The 18,940-nt window shown below is 43.4% G+C and overlaps 1 protein-coding gene across 12 annotated transcripts in view; it reads right to left on the reverse strand.

The window, feature by feature from the left end:
* mark2b (MAP/microtubule affinity-regulating kinase 2b) overlaps window positions 1-17,622 on the reverse strand; it is an 81,271-nt gene extending 63,649 nt beyond the window's left edge. For all 12 annotated transcript variants that reach the window (XM_080791946.1, XM_080791939.1, XM_080791944.1 and 9 more), the window contains exon 1: window positions 16,246-17,622. In XM_080791946.1, the coding sequence (XP_080648072.1) occupies window positions 16,246-16,296 (51 nt within the window). In that variant the 5' untranslated portion in view covers window positions 16,297-17,622. The remainder of the gene's footprint in view (window positions 1-16,245) is intronic.
* Between the last annotated feature and the right edge of the window lie 1,318 nt (window positions 17,623-18,940).

Raw genomic sequence — 18,940 nt, forward strand, 5'->3', positions numbered from 1 at the left:
ACAGTAGGATACGTCACGCGTTCGGATCACGTGACCAGAAATAAATAAAGAAATCAGTGAGATCAGCTTCTCAGGGCGCAATGCAAAGTGTATGGCCCATAATGGCGGCACCCGTGACTCCCAGTTCCCCGCTGCTGCCGTTGTCCAGACCGTGGAATATTTTTGGACACCATTACAAACGTTCACACCGATTTTAGGCCGGATGTTCATGAAATGGAACGACGATCGCAGCCCGGTTGGTTCTTCAAAGGTTAGTAAAAAACCACGGCAGTCAAATTGGGATTGCGATTGATTGATCCCGCAGTCAAACTGTTAAGTGAAGGCGGGGGTCGCATGTGGCTCCAGTTGCCCATGTATGCTGTAGAATAGATAGTGAGTTTAAAGTGGGAGCTTCTTCTCAGCGCCTTCCTTCTCTCTTCCAGTTCTCTTCCTTCCCTCCTCTCTCACTCCACTCTTTGTCTATTTCTGTCTGATCCCCCCCCTCTCTGGTTTTCAGCAGCTGCGAACCAATGCCACACACGTGCACACAGTTGCATGCAGTCGTGTATACATACACACGCGCGCGCGCACACCTCCTGTGTTAATTATAGACGTGTCAGAGGACAATAAGTGACGTCATTGTTTAGTTCTCAGCTCACATTACTCTCTGATGCTGGCTCGTCTGACTCATGTAGATCAACTTAAACAGAGACACACGAGAGCGCACACAGACAGAGTGGAGTAAGACATCCACTCGTTTAGGGCATTTCTGTACTTTGCATCCCCTCCAACCACCAATACCACACAAACAGACTATACTATATACAATCGCTCAGCATTTCAGCATCGCCGCATTGCACATACAGTCTAGTTTATTAGCCACACAGATAAATATATACAGTATGAACTGCGGATATATGACGTCCCTAGCAAATATGGAAACGAGGATAAGAAGAGAATCAACAGGAGCAGAGCCTGCATCTCATTCTCAGTCTCTCTGATACAGTAGTGGCTCTCGTATGCAATTTGAACAACATAATGAAGATTGGCTTTAACAGGTTGGCAGACCCCCTTCAGCTCATGAGGGCTGAAAAAAGTTCTGAACTCAACCTCCTGTTGGGGGTCTGAGGCTGGGGCATGGCTTATAATCTATCCTGGGAGGAAAAAAAACAATGCACACACCACAACCATTTCAGAACTATCCACAGTCAGGGGGGTAAACACAGTGAGAGTGCTCTCACTGCTCTGTCTCTGTAGTGTCATGTTCCAAAAATAACTGATCTACAAGCAAACACCGCTTCTCATCACGAGACATTGTTAACTTGTAAATCTGGCATGCCTGATGCCTCTGATCTTACGACGGTTCCACGAGTCGACGACTCTCTCCATTTCCACTGGAAATGCGCCTTCTTTGACATGATTTTGTACATTTGCTGGCTGTTTCTGGAGGCACTCGTTTATGTATACTCTTCTGGTGAGACTGCTAGAATTTACTTATTTGATTGACACGTATCACATCCCACGAAAGGACATACACACACACACACACACACACACACACACACACACACACACACTATATAAACGGCTCCACTGTTTGTTTGTTTATGGGGATTTTTATCTTGCATCCATTTTTGCTTCCCTTTCTTTTGGCATTTCTTTTTCTTTGTTGTATCGCTTTATTATCCTCATCTAAACAAAGATTTAAAATAAAATAATTGGGACACTGTACAAGAATGCTACTATGCTGTGGCAAAATAAATATATATAAAAGGTTATAAAACAAAATCCCCCCCCCCCAAAAGAAACAGTAAGGTAGGCAGGTGCTAATTAAAATTTGTATTGCTTTAGTGGCTCATTTGAACATGCAACTGAGAGTCACTGGGTGTCACACTGCACAAACAATCGTGTATACAGACACAAAACCAGACAGTCTCTCTCTCAAGAGACACGCACGCACACACACACACACACACACACACACACACACACACACACACACACACACACACACACAGAGCAGTGGTGTTAATCCAGGGCGTTGCTTGATCATGTTTTGACTCGCACCTCATTATGGCTGACCTTTTCTAATCTAGGTACTGGGAGAAAATCAGACGAACAGGAGGGAAGGAACTATTAAGAGATCGCCGCATGGAAGAAGAAAAGAAAGAAGAAAAGAAAGAAGAAAGAAAAGAAAGAAGAAAAGAAAGAAGAAAAGAAAGAAGAAAAGAAAGAAGAAAAGAAAGAAGAAAAGAAAGAAGAAAATTAAATAAACTACTAAATAATTAATTTACGAACAAAGCATGTGGATCTTGGGGTCCGAACTCAGCACAGAATGGCTTCAATCCGGATCTCTGACTTGACTTCTTGTGGCCAGCAAGTTGTGACATATTGTCTACAATATGGCGTAGAATATTTGATGTCTATGACTGATGATCTATTCTACGACACAAGTCAAAATTTGGGCAAGGGTTCATTCAGTCAGTTCAAAGTTCCATTGACTTACATCAGTGGTTCCCAAAGTGGGGTCCGGGGACCCCCAGGGGTCCTTGAGGTTGTTCCAGGGGGTCCCCAGCTAAATGATAGTTTGGAACCAAATGGACACTTATGGGTCTGTAACTCAGAATGTACAAATGGAACCAAACGGACCCTAATGGGTCCGTTTGGTTCCATTTGCACACTCTCAGAGTTCAATTAACTTAGATTTTACCATATAAAGTAGGGGTCCCAGAGATAGAAATTACATTAAATGAGGGTCCATAGACTAATCCACGTCAAACTGAGGGTCTTCTCTTATGGGGGTCCCTGGCATATATTTTCAAATGGGGGTCAGCGGGCTAATGAGTGTCAATTTAGGGGTCCTTGACATGAAGACGTTTGGGAACCACTGACTTACATTACACAAGTAAAGTTAAAATATTTTAAAAGTATAAAACCGGTTTAAAAACTGGCGGTTCACAAGGTTAACTCCAGACACACACTTACACTCCTAGATGGCTAAGCGCGCTATAAACATGTGTACAGTACAATCCTACTGTCATCTTGCCGTTTGTGCGAGTGTATTCAACGCACAACAGCAGGAAGTGTTAGGAAAGCACTGAACACTGAAATAAAAATTGGGAAGTGAACAAGAAGCCTTGTGTTGAAAAACCTGATATCCTCCTGAACAAGTATATCAGGCAACTGCCGTTGACAGTTACGTCAAGTCAAACCTATTCACTGGTACATTGAATGGGCCTAATAAGCCATTCCACCCCCCTGAGAAACTGCAGAAGAGTGCTTTAAAATAGCACAGTAATCGACAGTAGGAAGAATGATGGCTGGGTGTGATTCATCTCAGTTTAAAAACACTAGAGTGATGTGTACAAAATTGGAAATTAGAACCCTGGAGAGTGTGAGGAAAATGTCAGTCATTCAGTTACTAGTTAAGAAGCCACACAAAGTTTTGAACAATTCATATTTTGTAAGGGAAACATTTTCCCTTACACTCTTTATAAAATAAAGCTCTGTTGGGCAGAAAGAAACCTTGGACGTCCATTTCATCTCCTTATTATATACTTTGTATAATGGCAGTGTTGGTACCAATGGTAGTGAAAATAGCTGGTCAACGCATCACTTGTAGTCTTGTCATTTTTGCTTTTTCTTGAATACTTTCCCCTATAAAGACATGCCATGGACGCCATGTGTGGGTTTTATATTTAACCAGTATTAACAAGAGCTTGTGACTAAATAATAACTACATTGGATCCACTGGAAGAAAGGTTCTTCTTTTTTCTCCACCCTTTCCTGAAAATGAACGGTTTTGAACTTTGGGACGTTTTTTCGCCTGGCAGCGATGATGTGCAAAACAAACACGCTGGGAGGGACAAAGACGGTTTCATTATGGGTAACAACACCACAACCGCATTACATTACCACATTACATTACCACATTATACTAATCTTGTGGGTGCGGAGGCAAACACATACACAACACACACACGTATGTATGTATGTACAACCACACATACACACGCCTCCTGTCTCCAGGTCGTGATGACTGTGTTGCCATGGTGATCTGTCGCTGGCTGTAGTGTATCCTGCTCTCACCAGCCTTTGTGCCCCTCTCCTTTTCTCTTCCCCATCTCTCCTCTTTCCTTTTCCCCATCTCTCCTTCCTTCTCCATCTCTCCTCTTTTCCCCATCTCTCCTCTCTTCCCCATCTCCCCTCTCTTCCCCATCTCTCTACCTCTCTTCTTCTCTCCCCTCTACTTTCATCTTCCCCATATCTCCCCCATTCTCTCCCGTTCAAGATGATCCATCCAGCCAAATCCCTGGGTGTCCTTGCTTTGCTTCGCGCTCATTCTTCCACTCGGTTATCTCTCTCTCGCTCTGTTTTAGCGGGTAGGTAGGTGGGCCTTAAAGTATCGTTACCACAGAGGGATCTGAGAAAGCCATGGTCTCCTAGCACGTGATTCACATACATAAATCTCTAAATCAACCATGTAGACCATGCAAGACTAATATAAACACTGCATTATTGTGCACATAGCTATGATCACAATAAAGAAGACGGAAAAGGAATACCATGAGAACAGCAGCAATATATGCACACTGCACAGCTTTTACTCAAATTAAATGGCAGTTTAAAAAGTACACATGCATTGGTTGCTTCATCGTAAGAAGAGCAGGGGAAGCCATCTGTCACTTTGAGAACAGAAAATTGCAGTCTCTTCGCCTGCAACTATCGATTATTTTATTGACAATTTGTTTGTATATGTATATATATATATATATATATATATATATATATATATATATATATATATATATAGACACACATGTTAAGGTACACATGTATTAGTATAGTATAAAATAATATATAGACTTGTGTAGTTGGCATACAGCAGAGTAATATACTAAGAGAGTGGCGACACTGGAGTTGACTCCCATTTTAACAAAGGAATGCAGAAGTGCTCATTCTATCTCAATGGGATAGTTCCAGCCATAGGAGCAATGTTTGGAACTATAGCCCATAGGCACCCGCTTTGCGGCGAGATCAAAGCGTGTCGCTACTCTCCTACTCTACACTCTGGCGTACAGGAAAAACCCTGAATGACCATGAATGAAGGAATCTGGCTCTGCCACCACAATCATGACATAACCAACCATATGATTTGGACAAACTGCTGAGAGGGGGGCATCAGAAAGACATGAGGTCAGAAAGCCAAACGATGACGTTCTACTGTACCTGGCAGCCTGCTCACAGTATAGACCAGTAGAAGAGACACAGTGGTACAACATTCCTTACTGAATGTTAGTGAATACACTACGACAGTCGTTAAACATTTAAACCCTATATAATCTGTTGACCTGGGTCCCCACTGCCCAAGGGTCTGTTCATGGCTACGACATCCTATTGTTTCTCTACGCCAAAAAACTGCTGTTCTACAAGTTAAAAACAGTGTTGTGAAATAGATCTGCTATCTGCGTCTGCTATCTGTGTTTGCCTATTTCCACTTAAATTATGACATGTCCAGAATGGGGACGCTAGGGTAGACGATTGAAACCGTCTAGTAGTCTAGTAGTTAGACAACCTTTAACCCCTTTGTGTTTTAAGCATTATGTTATACTTTAGCTATTGAAAAATAGCAGATGTACAAGCTCTGAAAAATCGTGAAAATGTGGCACGAATATTTTCTCCCATCTCTCCTCTCGGCTTTCGTTTCTATTTTTTTTAAATCTGGAAAATGTGTCGCAAATTCAATGTATATTCTTTCAGAGCAAACGTTTTTTTTCTTTTCTTCTGGGGGGGTCCCTGAAACAACATTTTCAGATGGGGGTCCGCAGCCCAATACAGGTAATTCGGTGGGTCCTTGACATGAAAAAGGTTGAGAACCACCGACATAGATACATAGGTTATTCAGAAAACCGGAAGACAGGATTTAGAGGCCTTTTTTTAGAATCGTCCTCAGGTCTGGAAAAAATGCACTACTTAATCCTTCAGGTTTTTTTTTGGTTTGTTTTATCCTTCAGACTAAAAGTCACATTGAGTTGTACTAGGCATAGTAACTACAGTAATTATAGCTTTTAAGTATTGTGGAGGTTTAGATTTTTCAACATTCTGATGGTCAAACCGCTACATAAATAAATGTCTGAGATTTATCGTACAAATGAAGCCATTTCCTTTTACACGAGTATTCTCCACTAACGCAGACTCGATCACTGACACATTCCCTCGCATATATATATACATACATACACACACACACACACACACACACACACACACATGCACGAGCTAAGCAAACCTAAGAGAGGCCCCTTGATTTAGCAAGGTGGTGCCACACTGGGTCTCAGTTTGCTGTGAATTCAATGTCGTGTATATGTATGAATGTGTGCTCTTGCACTGGATTACCCTAACTCCCTTGGGTGGGTGTGTGTGTGTGTGTGTGTGTGTGTGTGTGTGTGTGTGTGTGTGTGTGTGCTTCGCATGCGCCATGTTTGTATGTGCATATGTCAAACCAATTCCAAGCTTTGTTTGCTCTGTTGGTGCCACAGTGGGGATCTACAATGAAGCAGTTGGTTGCCTGTATGCCCTCATTCTGCTGCTACTAGGGATGTTAATAGTTAATCGATTTATCACCGTTTAGAAATGAATCAATTAAACTCAACAGTTAATAATTAATTGAAAATTCTGCGGTTCTATCATTGTGTGGTTTTCTGTGCTATGCGAGTGTGCACGTGGCCGAGGAACGCACATGTGGGCCGGTAAAATAAGGAAACGTCTCTGCTTTTGCATGTGATGTCACGTGACAGACAAGACGGTGCATTTTTTATTTAATTGTATTCCTCATACAAAGATGCCATTGCCTGGCGCTGTATTGCAAAAATGGTCAAATAATATTTGATTATGGAATATAATATGCTTTTTGTATTCTTTCTGTATATTAGCAAAGTGTAGATGTTTATGCTAGCCATTGAGGGAAATGTGTGTCTGTGTGCCCGTGTGTGTGTACGCACGCACATGCATGTGTCTGAGACATAGCCAGAAACATCTACTCTACTAAATTAAATTCTAGTTATTTAACTACCATTTATTATCATAATCATATTGTTTTATTCTGTGAAAGATATTTTTTTGACCCCACAGTTCTCCTTCAACTTCCTGTGGTGATCATGGTATCTTATTTCACCCGCGTTGCTTTAAGGCAGAACGGTGGTTTCCCTTTTCAGCATTGTAATCCAGTGGCCTCATGGGAAAAGTTATGGAAAAAAACTAATAAACATTTGGCAAAAACGGATGATTTACAAGCTCACAATGCGTCGCAGCATGTTGTGAGCTTGTAGATCTGGTATAGAGCAGGGGGGGGAAATTACTTCAATGAAAAAGCCTTTTGTAATGCTAATTCTATCATTGTTTTCCAGGGAAGCTTTCAAAAGGGTCCAACTGTAGGACAAATAAAATTAAAGACATTTGAAAAATGTAAAGTGAAAGATAAATAAATGTTACATATTTTCTTTTAAGTCGTTTGTACTAAAATGTGCTCATCTCCTTTGGTTGTGACACCAAGAAACAGAGTGAAGATCAGTAGGCTGGCCTAATAAATTAGGCGATAAGAAAATAATGCACTGGTTTTGTAGAAGTCTGCATCCATGCCCATAATTACTGTTACTGTATAACAGGTGTAATGTAAGCCCTTCTGGAAAGTGGAAACTTGTACTGCAATATCGGTATCGATCGATTTTTACCATGCAATGAATCTAGTATAGACTAGTATAGACTCTTGGGGGAATGCAGTCTTTGATAAGGAACATGTAGGATAATAATCAGCTTATTGCACTTTACAAATGTCACTGTTCACAGCTGTGATGATCATGGGGATATATTATTATTATCTTATGTTGTGTAGCCAAGTGAGAAGGTGTGTCACTCACTCGTGTCATTTTCTGTAAAGCTTTTTCTCGCTACTTCCTTAAAACCTGAAACACGTGTATGGGAAGTAGTATTGATAAGTCAGATAATTATCATACAGCCATTTGACGACGTCATTAAGCACAATGAGTACACATTATTACATCCACTTGCCTCACATAACTTTGTGGACTTCAACTTCCTTCTCAAAAGGTACATTTTCTCACTTCCTTAGGGGAAAGAATGCCATATAATGCCATAAATCAGATGAAAGAGTATAGTAGATGTTAACACGGTGCGCTCACTGAGTCACTAACACACACACACTCTCATACACCTGAATGACGTCTTAGCCCTACGACAAGCAGGTCTGCAGTTAGGGAGCACACCCACTGCCTGGCTCGACTGGAAAGGCCTGTTCTCTCCCCCGCTCCCTAAAACAATCCAACACACAAACCCAGCATCAAGACGCACTGAACTTCACATCATTGTTGGCAAAACAAGCACTGTAAGTGGCAATACAGTCCGTATTATTTTTTACCAAAGTCATGACGACACATACACACACAGAGCCATCGGATTTCTGTAGCAGGGGGACTCAATCACTCTTAAGACTTTGTATGTGGCTTAATATAACTAAAAGAACACAATCAAATTAACACAGAACTGTTTTTCATCCATTCAGATTTGTTTGAGGTGAGAATGAGCATGTGTGTGTGTGCGCGTGCGTGCGTGCGTGCGTGTGTGTGTGTGTGTGTGTGTGTGCATGTGTGTCATGTTCTCTGTTGCTAAGGACCTGGCTAGGTTTGTCTTTCAGTTCATCTGCCTAGTGACTGGTCTGGTATGGAGAGAGCCATAATTTATGGTTTCCTGGGTGGAACGGCAGAGTGTGTGTGTGTGTGTGTGTGTGTGTGTGTGTGTGTGTGTGTGTGTGTTTAAGCATGCCATATGTATATGTACGTGTGCTATAGATTGCTGTTGGTGACTCATCCACAAGTAGCATGGACGCAGAATGTCAAATAGGTACTACACAACCATTCACAACTACTCTCAAATAAATGCGTGCTAACTCATGCTAATAGTATGTGGTGTCTGTTGAAATACACAAGTGTATATTAAGTAAGGCTGCACAATATATCATTATTGTATCATTAGAGGAATGAACATGCGCAATATCAGTATCGCAAAAAGGCAACGGTATCACGGTATCGATATATGGTCAATATATCATTCACTTCTAAAGACGGCAACAATCCCTCTGTTTTAGCCTGTGCCCCTCGGAAAATAAACCACCACTACTCCTGTTGGGGGGGGGGGGGGGTGGGTGTGTGTGTGTGTGTGTGGGGCTGTGTGCGTGCGCAATCACCGCAATGGGTAAAACGCTCCCAATTTTTTTCTCTGTGACTCATCTAGGGCACGCAATCTGCATTCAAAGATTTTCCTAGAAGCTTTGTCATTGGTCGATTTGGACATTGTGTCCTTCCTGATTGGTTAGTCATTTCGACCCAATCGACCAAGTTTTTTTTTTCCGACCAAAAACAAAAGATCATTCAAAATGTTGACATATTAGCAACTTATTAGCAGCTTTAAAAATAGAATACATTTTAATGGCAATATCCATAAAAAATGCAATTCATTACTATGCATCGGAGGCTTAACCAATTAAACCCTATATAATCGATGTTGGGCAGAAACCTTGCATCTCCTTTTTGTAAACGAATGCTCTACTACTTCATCATACAAGAATGTACGTAGCACATTCAATTCCTTATTTCTATAGTAATAATAAAAAAGAAATGGTTTTAGACATAAAATCTCTTGCCGGAAATAGCAGTTCCATAGCCTCACAACGCATTGCAAGCTTGTAGATCTGACCTTTTCACCAAATGTTCCCCTATTATAACACGCCAAGGCCAGACAATAGTGTTCATGTGGTAGTAGTGATTCGATATGCACTAGCCTCATATTTCTTCTCTGCCAATTGGTCTGTATTTTGGAGCTTGTTGCTAAATGTATTATAGAAGGGAAACCGTGTAATGCTGGATGTAATGCTAAATGCAGGCCAGCCAAGTCAACCGTATCACTCCGACATGACTCCATAGTCTGACGTCTCCGCCATTTCCAGCCACGATCCCTAAACTAACAAGGGCATTATGCAAACAATGGCAGTTGGTCCTCAATCTGCATTATAAAATCAGCCTGAGAGATGTGTCCCATCAACCATGTCCCAACAGATCACACTGCAACCCAGGTATGTACATTAGGAGCAAAATTTGTTTCGTCTCCAGTTTTGGAGATAAACATCCATGGACGGAGACAGACACTAGCAGGGCTCGAGACTAAGGGAATCCTGACGTCCCGGGCTGAGACCAAACTAAATATATTTGGGCCGGGATCCAACTGTGCATAACAATGGTCACTGCACAAAGCGGTGTGCAAACTCCCAGGACAAGACACACGTGACGGTAAATATGATGAAACTTCATATTTACCATCCAGTCAGAGTCTCCTTTCCATGGAAAATATTGCTGCGCTACAAAAAGAGTAACGTTATAGATATGATGTGGATAGTGATAAAGATGCTATGTTAAATGGAATGTGATCGCATTAAAAGTGAGCCGTTTTGAATAAACGACACATTGTTATCAAATTGTTTGTTTAACATTTGGGCATCTCTATGAAAGCTCCCCGTTTGGAACCGAAGCCGCCACGGCCATGATTAGCAGAAGAGGTTCTGTTTTAACACAGCCAGTCGTCATGGTGCTAGCATTCATTTCACAGCGTTCCGTGCTGTGAAGGCTTATCGACGCCAATAGTGGTCTTTCATTTAACTCTCAATAACAACAGGTCTGCTCGTCTCAAATAAATAACTCTACAGTCCCATCTGAACCAAAACCACGAAGCATGTCCTGAGGCAGGCCGACTGCATTTAGAGACCGTGTCAATAAGTGTGGTTAATGCTTCGTTTGTACGATTGTGTTGCTAGCCAATCTAAAAGCCCTCAAAGACCTGAGGATGAGTCACGTTGTGGGCTTGTAGATCGGCTAAATTCGGACAAAGTACAAGCCAGGTTTTACCATAATTCCGCACATGGTTCTTTACCGCAGAAACACTATGAAATCCACACCCCCTCTTGCACACGCAAGCAACCCTGGCTGTGATCAGATCTTTAGTAGCCACAAAGTCACGGTATAAAAATAGAAATGATTGACAAGCCATTTCAACAGTGATAATAACTAGAAAAAGTGCTCTTCTGAGCACAGGTCTCCACCAGGTCAGGAACGTTTGTGATGTTTGGACAAAAATGTGTAGGAGCAGGGGGGTACGTAGCCATGAGCCAGTGTGTCAGCAAGTCTCTCACCGACGCCCTGTGGGGCCCGCCTCCGCTGCTCTCTAGCAAAATGTCCCACTGTCGTTGAGGATTTCGAAATAAGAATTCCCCGAAAATAAACAAAACCAGGTAGCTACTCACCGAAACAAAGCTTGCTAGACTATAGGGAAAAGTCAATTATCCAGGCTGGGAAGCATCTCAGGTCCCCAGGACTATTTGTGTCATGAAATAATGCATCCAAGTGGATCGGCACAGGCACAGCCCGGAAATGCCGTAGTAGAAGAAGTTACTCTGTCCGGTGAGACGCTTCCCAGCTTGGAGAATAGACTTTTACCAAGGTCTAGCAAGCTTTGTTTCGGTGAGTAGCTACCTGGTGTTGTTTATTTTAGGGGAATTCTAAACCCTCCACGACAGTGGGACACTTTGCTAGAGAGCAGCGGAGGCGGGTCCCCACAGGGCGTCAGTGAGAGATTCCCACCAGGAGCACTGTGGGCATCCGTGTCATCAGCGCCCATACCCTAGGTGGGGTTGGCGAAAGGGCCTTTTTGTGTGGAGTGAGTCACAAAAAACATGCAGTAACATCCTGGTCTCTAAACTGCATCCCTCTGGCCAACAGAGTTACCGTGTGGGGGTCCCTTTACTGTAGTGTCACTACTGTACTGGCACATCCGAAATCTTCATATATACAGTTAATATGTGCGTGTGTGTGTTTGTGTGTGTGTTAGGTTGCGCACAGGTGGTGAAAAACAACCATGCTATTTTCGTGCTCAGACCCAGGCACCCAGCCAGCCAGCCAGCCACACACATAGCTCTGTAAGAGAGTACTCAAAAACAATCACACAGATCAGTCTTGATCACATTACTATAAAGATCATGTGTACCAATTTGGCAGATGTGAAAAATGCAGGGCAACATTTTTACAAAGTTTTACACATTATCGGTGCAGTAATAAGACACAAATCGGCCTGTTATAGTGCAACTATGAGGACGATTGGATTTTTTTGGCATTTCTTGCTCTACCTATTGTGGGAATGTGCGTTCATAATTTCATGGCAATCACATGCCGTGTTCATGATTACAATTAGGATGGAATATGGACAATCAGACAGATCCATGTTGATCACATGACTAATATTAGAGATAATAGCATGAGGGCGGTTCAATTTATATTTTAGGACTGATCTGGGATGGGGGTGAGGGTTAGTCTGACTCTGAAGCCCTGGACACGATTAGGTTTACATCATCTGCTGCCACCGGTCAGCTGATCAATCGGAACACCTCCACACCGACACAGATTATACATGTTCCAAAGTCTCCCTCTCTCTCTCGTTCTGTCACACACTGCCAAGTGTCAACACTCATGTGGTGTTAATGTCCGGTGCCATCTTGTCCTGAATCTTGAGACCTGACACCATAGGCTTTCTTTACATGGCCTTTTAGACTCTGTGTGTGTGTGTGTGTGTGTGTGTGTGTGTGTGTGTGTGTGTGTGTGTGTCTCTCTCTCTAATGATCTTTCACCTACAGACCCAGCTGAGAGCTGGCCATTACACACACCCCCGCACCCCCAACCCAGAACTCTCTTTTTCACCCCTTAAACAACTGCCCAGTGTACGCAAGAATGAGCGCAGCAGAGTTGGCGACAGAGACACGACATCGAGTCCTCGACTACCTGACTCAGTGAAGGTTAGGGGCCACGGTGTGTGACGATGAGTGTATGGAAAAAGTCAAGTTGTGTGCATGTCAGCATAGACAAACGCAACAGACCATGGTGCTTTATGGAGTCTCTGGAAAACAGGCATTGCACACATAACAGGTGTGCGTGTGACACCGTGTGTGTGCGTGCGTGCGTGAACACGTACAGGTGTGTGTGTGTGTGTGTGTGTGTGTGTCGACTAGCATGCACACATACAGGTGTGTGTGTGTGTGTGTGTGTGTGTGTGTGTGTGTGTGTGTCGACTAGCATGCACACATACAGGTGTGTGTGTGTGTGTGTGTGTGTGTGTGTGTGTGTGTGTGTGTGTGTGTGTGTGTGTGTGTCGCAACTACAGTATAAGGCTTAGATAATCAACTCTACTGAACTCTGTTCCAGGTAAGGTTGTATGATATGTACATTTGCTTACACCAACATAACCAGTGATTTCATACAGACGCTTACCTTTTCTCATTCCCTGGTATAAAGTGCACACACACACACACACACACACACACTCCTTATAAGGGCAACAGAGATCCATTGTTTGCAACAGCCTGACACAGACACGCAGTGAGATCATAATATCAATATGCAGCTTCCGTCAGCGGTTTTTCTCCACCGGGAGCAAAAAGGAAGACAATTTGAACTGTCTGGGCTTTTGTGACTCGATCACATGCGAGTCGCCCATTGGCTGTCGAAAGCAGCCAACGGCTTTTGAACGTTTTAGGTACAACTCATTTCCCCCTGGATAAAAAGACAGCAGTTTTCCCATGTCTGCTTATCATAACCGACTTTGGGCTAAAGTAGCGTGTAAATAATGGTGGTGGCTGTGGGTTTTTTTTTTTCATCTTATTTCTACTGTGTAGTTGCTTTTTTTGGGCTTGCCGTGTAATGTTGTTTAAACAAACCAATGCTTCGTTCTCAACCATTTTCATGTCAAGGACCTCCAAATGCACACATCTGAAAATATTTTATCCCATGAAGGAACTCTGCTAAAATGTCAAAATATTCCACATATTTTTCCCCAAGATCTTTTTTTTTTATAGAAGATCTACAAGCTCACAATGAGTGGCGTTGTGACAGCAGTGCAAGGGGGCTGCATGTTTGTAAAGCATTTGTAGTGTAATGAAAGACTGCAGAACAATTATTAGTGCCAAACTCTCTTGAGAGACACCCATGGACAATTAACATTTTGAGGGCTATCTTTTGGCAAAATTGTTGAAGATAAGTTACTGGAGTTTTCCTGGGAGACTGAGAAGCTACTTGTATATCCAACAGTATAAATAGAGTATATACATTTTCGTGAATGACATGACATAACATATGAACAAGTGCAAACAAAACTGGTCCGTAAACTACAGTTCGTATAGAAAATAAGCAGTAGCTGAAAATATGAACTATAATTTGAAACATCATTGACAGAAGCAGGCAACAGTAAAGTGTCTTATGTGAGATTGTATGCATCTCCTCTATTTATGAAACTGCAATTATCAAAGCCACTGGGGTGATTGCGCAAATAAAACGTCACTCCACTCAAACATAGTTACAAATACCTGTAGCTGCCCGTGCCCAACCAACACAAACATTATCCACTCTCCCATAGACACACACTTCCTACACACAATCACATTCACACCCACAGCACGTTTGTCTTTTTAACTCAAAACATAAACAAGACTCATCACCAGCAGTCTCTGTAACGCAAGGTACTGTCTGCACTGGAAAAGTAATTGTCTTCATTTCAGTGCAGGTCACAGTGGCTCCCATTATAAACGTACTAAATCCTACAGATACTATTATCTATTCTATGCGTTCTACACAGACTTGTAGGCTTTGCTCCTCCAGTTCTCCAATAATGATTTACAAAGCCGGGCCAGGGTGGCCATGCCTATTAAAAATCTTTGAGGTCAAACCAAGTGTTTCTCCCAGATACAAACATCAAATCAGTTTTCTAAGGAGGAAAGAATACTTTTGGTACATTTCTTTTATCCACGTTTCCTTGGTTACGGCTTCAGAGAATGGACATCAATCGACAGACAGCCTTATGTTTGTTCCAAAACGTTGCTGTGAGCTGTAAGTATCTCTCAACAACCCCCACATCCCAGGACAAAACTCACTCTGCTGGTGACGTTGCCAGCTAAGCTTCTCAAAATGCCAGCAGAAATCCTGAGAGAGTTCATGGGAACAATTGCCTCAACAATGACAGTGCTAGCAATCTACCATACTGGTTCTGAACTAGTGATCATCAACTGGTGATGAACTATTCGGCGACAAAACCTTGCTTCAATTCTGCTTTTGCTGTGAATACGAAAATCGACAGCAAACAAAGACTCTTAACACTTTCTTTATACCGTCGTTTGAGGAGCATACAGTCACACTTTACTCATCTGAGTTAATGCAATTTTGGCCATGTCCAGCAGGCTGGCTGTGTGTCTCCCCTCCCCTGTGTGATCACACAGTGCTTTGTGTGCCACTTTCAGGCCATCAATGACTTGATGTGCCCTGGAATTTTGTTGTTACGCCTGAGTGTGCCTCGGCACCAAAAACCTTTTGAAAGCCATTGTGCGATTTGATATATGAGCCCTGACGCGTCTGCTTCCAAACCAACTGCAAGTAGTTTGTTAAATTATGACATATTCAAGTATCCTGATTCCTGACCGACACAAACTTTTCATCAAGATGTTGTGAACTTCATTTACTAGCTGCACTGTACTGTTGATGGAAGCTGCTTTAGTTGCAACAGGAAATAAATTATTTTATTCATGTAATATTTCAGTTGCAAAGTCTGACAAAATGCAAAATGCTGTTCAGAATCCGAAAAATGTGGACCCCCACTCCCCCCATAATCAATAAATTAGTTTGTCATGAGGTCATAAATAAAGGTTCTACAGTGCCATGTAAATATTTGACATGTGCTGCTAAATAGGCATTGATCACTGACTGAGTCCCAAATTTAGATAGTTCACTGTATTACAAGAGGCTACGTGCCTACGTCTAACAAATGTGGTGGTGGTGAAGGACATGCCCTGGCTCACAGTCTAAACAGAAACCTAAAATTGTGTCTCTGTCCGACTATGAGTGGGAAACCCAATGAGATTGCGTAGGCAAGCTGGTGAATCACTGCTGGGGTGGCAAAGAAAACATTGAGAGAGAAGGAGCTAGAGAGGGAGAGAATGCCAGGACAAGCAGGCTCTCTGTAGAAGACCAAATAGAGACTGGCATTGTTTTGCCCCTGCAAAGCACCAGTGACAATCCAAGATTGCAGGAAACGCTCCTGCCAAGCCTATGTCAGGACTTGAAACAGAAATTTGACAAGTGAGCTGTAAAAAAAAAAAAAAAAGAATCTTACCTGTCCAGCCGAATTCTCAATGACTTGCACCAGTGGGGGTCTTGTTGACATCTTTTCCCCCCCAATGACTTATAATTGCACAAAAAAATGGTGGAGAGGAATAGTGAGACGGGGGGGGGGTCTTCTTTAGTGTGTGTTGACCATTTAAAGGTTGTGACAATAGAGGTGATGGTGGGGTGAGGTCCAGTCAGTCTGTGCTAGCCAGCTAGCAGCTCAGTGAATCAACAAGTTGAATCCCACATCAGCGGCTAGCCACCGTTAGCCAGGTGGCTACTAACTAGCTTACAGTGACCACACGTCCCATGCTTATGAACAGGGCAACAACAACAAAAGGTCTGCTTAAAAAACGAAAACAATTCACTCCTGCATTCAGGCGACGTCGAACGGTGTCCAGCAGCGAGCTAGCCAGGCTAACTGACGTTAGCTCCAAATGCTAACCTGTAGAGCTGGCTAGGAGAGGTTCAACATGTTCCCTGTCAAACCACCACGTCTACCCCGTCAACGTTCATATCAATATGTATAATAAAGTGATGTGTTTTGGCCGCGTGTTGACGTTCCAGTGGTTGTTTCCTTCTGAGGTTTTAAAATCAAGTCCGAGGACTCGAAAACTTTCAGGCCAAAAACTTGTTTCTTCAGTTCTTCCCCCGGTTGGTGAGGTCGAGACCTTCCTGCTTCGATGCCCACCGTCCCGGCGATAAATCCACAACGTAGGGAGGGAAAAAAAATAAGAATTATAATAATATAAAATATCAATAATTAAAAGCAACGCCGTGTGAAACGATGTCACATGGCAACGGAGAATGTCGAATTAACTCGATTAGCTGGGCTAAGTGGCTAGCCCCGGGTTAGCCGATGTAGCTGCCTGTCTGGTTAGCCTGATGTGTGTGTGGAAGCGGGGCTAGTTGTTAGCCGCTTAGCTCCGCTTCCCCTCCAGCCAGCGGCGGAACGCACAGCAGATCGACCCGCCACACACAACAGGACTCACGATCCACCCGGACCACCAGCACCGCTGAGCTGCGTGATGTGAATAACAGCTCGCTGGTAAACGCTGCACTGCGGTGAGTGAGTGGAGTGGGTCGCGTCCGCTCCGCTTCGGCTCGCTTCGGTAGAGACCGACGGGTCTTGATTTCCTTCCGCGACGGTCGGGGGTGTCTCTTTACTCTGGAGGAACGGATCATCAAGTTGTAAAATCCATGGTGTTCAACCAACGGGGGGAGGGTGGGTGGCTTGTTTTGTTCTGCGTGATCGTTCGTGGGAACGGGTCTGACAGTCAGAGACAGCCTGTGATCACGATCCGCTGCCCTGATACCGGAACAAGACACTCACCACGGCAACATGGCTGCTGTTGCTGCCTGCTCTCTCTGCTGCTTGCCTGCCTACTTGCACCACGACTGAACTGAACGACGAAGGCGAGGAGGGGAGTCGGAGACGCTCGGGAAACACTCGGCTCTTTCCGGAAGGTTTACAGGTGTGTGTGTGTGTGTGTGTGTGTGTGTGTGTGTGTGTGTGTGTGTGTGTGTGTGTGTGTGTGCGCGCGCGCTCGTGTGCGTGTGTGTGTGTGTGTGTGTGTGTGAGTCACTGTCCACAAAGCAGCAGGTACAGAATACAGATGGGTGTGCCTGAGATACTGAATGAGCCTGCTCTGCTCTTTCTGTGTACTGCAGAGGTTTCCCCCCAAGTAACCCCAAGGGGATCCCTGGTTTTGTGTTCTAATGCCTGGGTTTCCGAGGCTATGTTCTGACTACCAGCCAGGTAGTTAATAATTGCACATTCAATTAAAATGAATCTATCTATAAATGCACCTCTGTCTATGACATAGACAGAGGTGCATTTATAGATAGATTAAGTTAATTTAAGACTAAGTTACATGTATTACAGCTGTACACATAGACTCTATGTGTACAGCTGTAATACATGTAACTCGAGAACCGTTCGCCCCACCAACTTCAAATTCGACATACAGTACGTGTTCCAGGGAGTGCAGTGCCCGTTGTGGCTCTGGACAGGGCCCCTGACCAGGCTCCATATATGGAGCTGGCCTGTTCTGACATCACAACACTCCGTATTTGGGCATGCCTGACACAGAACTCCATATAAGGCACAGAGAGACAGATATGGGCACAAAAGGCACACAGACAGATGGGTGGAACGGGTACTCTGACAATGGGTATATAGCCGGGTGGGGCATGGATCTCGAACTTCCATTGTTACTGACTCAGTGCACTACAGCCAGGCACCAGCCTAGTTTTATAAAAGTGTCAAATCACAACAAGTTGTCCCAAGACACTTTACATGTAGAGCAGAAAAACACATCACACACGTGACACATCATATTGGTTTCTGTCATTCTGGCTGTGCAAGACTGGGACTGGGGCACTAGGTGAATGTAAAACATAAAAAAATCACACCTGTGTGAAGTGAGGGGTGCTCATCATCATCGTACATCATCAAGAATGGAGGTCCCTTATTGGCCAAGCGTTCCCACCGACATCTGATTGGTTAGCCGATTTGCTCGTCTACATATGACGTCAATTTTCCCTTCATTGTCAATGTCGTTCAATGTTTTGATGTTTAATTTACGTTATATTTGGCAGGAAATTTGACCTAATTTCTCCTTTGGGGTCAATGGCAAATATTGAGACATGTGGGGGAAAAAGCTGTTTATAGGAGAAAATCACACCCGTGGGAAGTGAGG

The sequence above is a fragment of the Protomyctophum bolini genome, assembly GCF_963924005.1.
Source record: "Protomyctophum bolini genome assembly, chromosome: 20".
Classification (NCBI taxonomy): Eukaryota; Metazoa; Chordata; class Actinopteri; order Myctophiformes; family Myctophidae; genus Protomyctophum; species Protomyctophum bolini.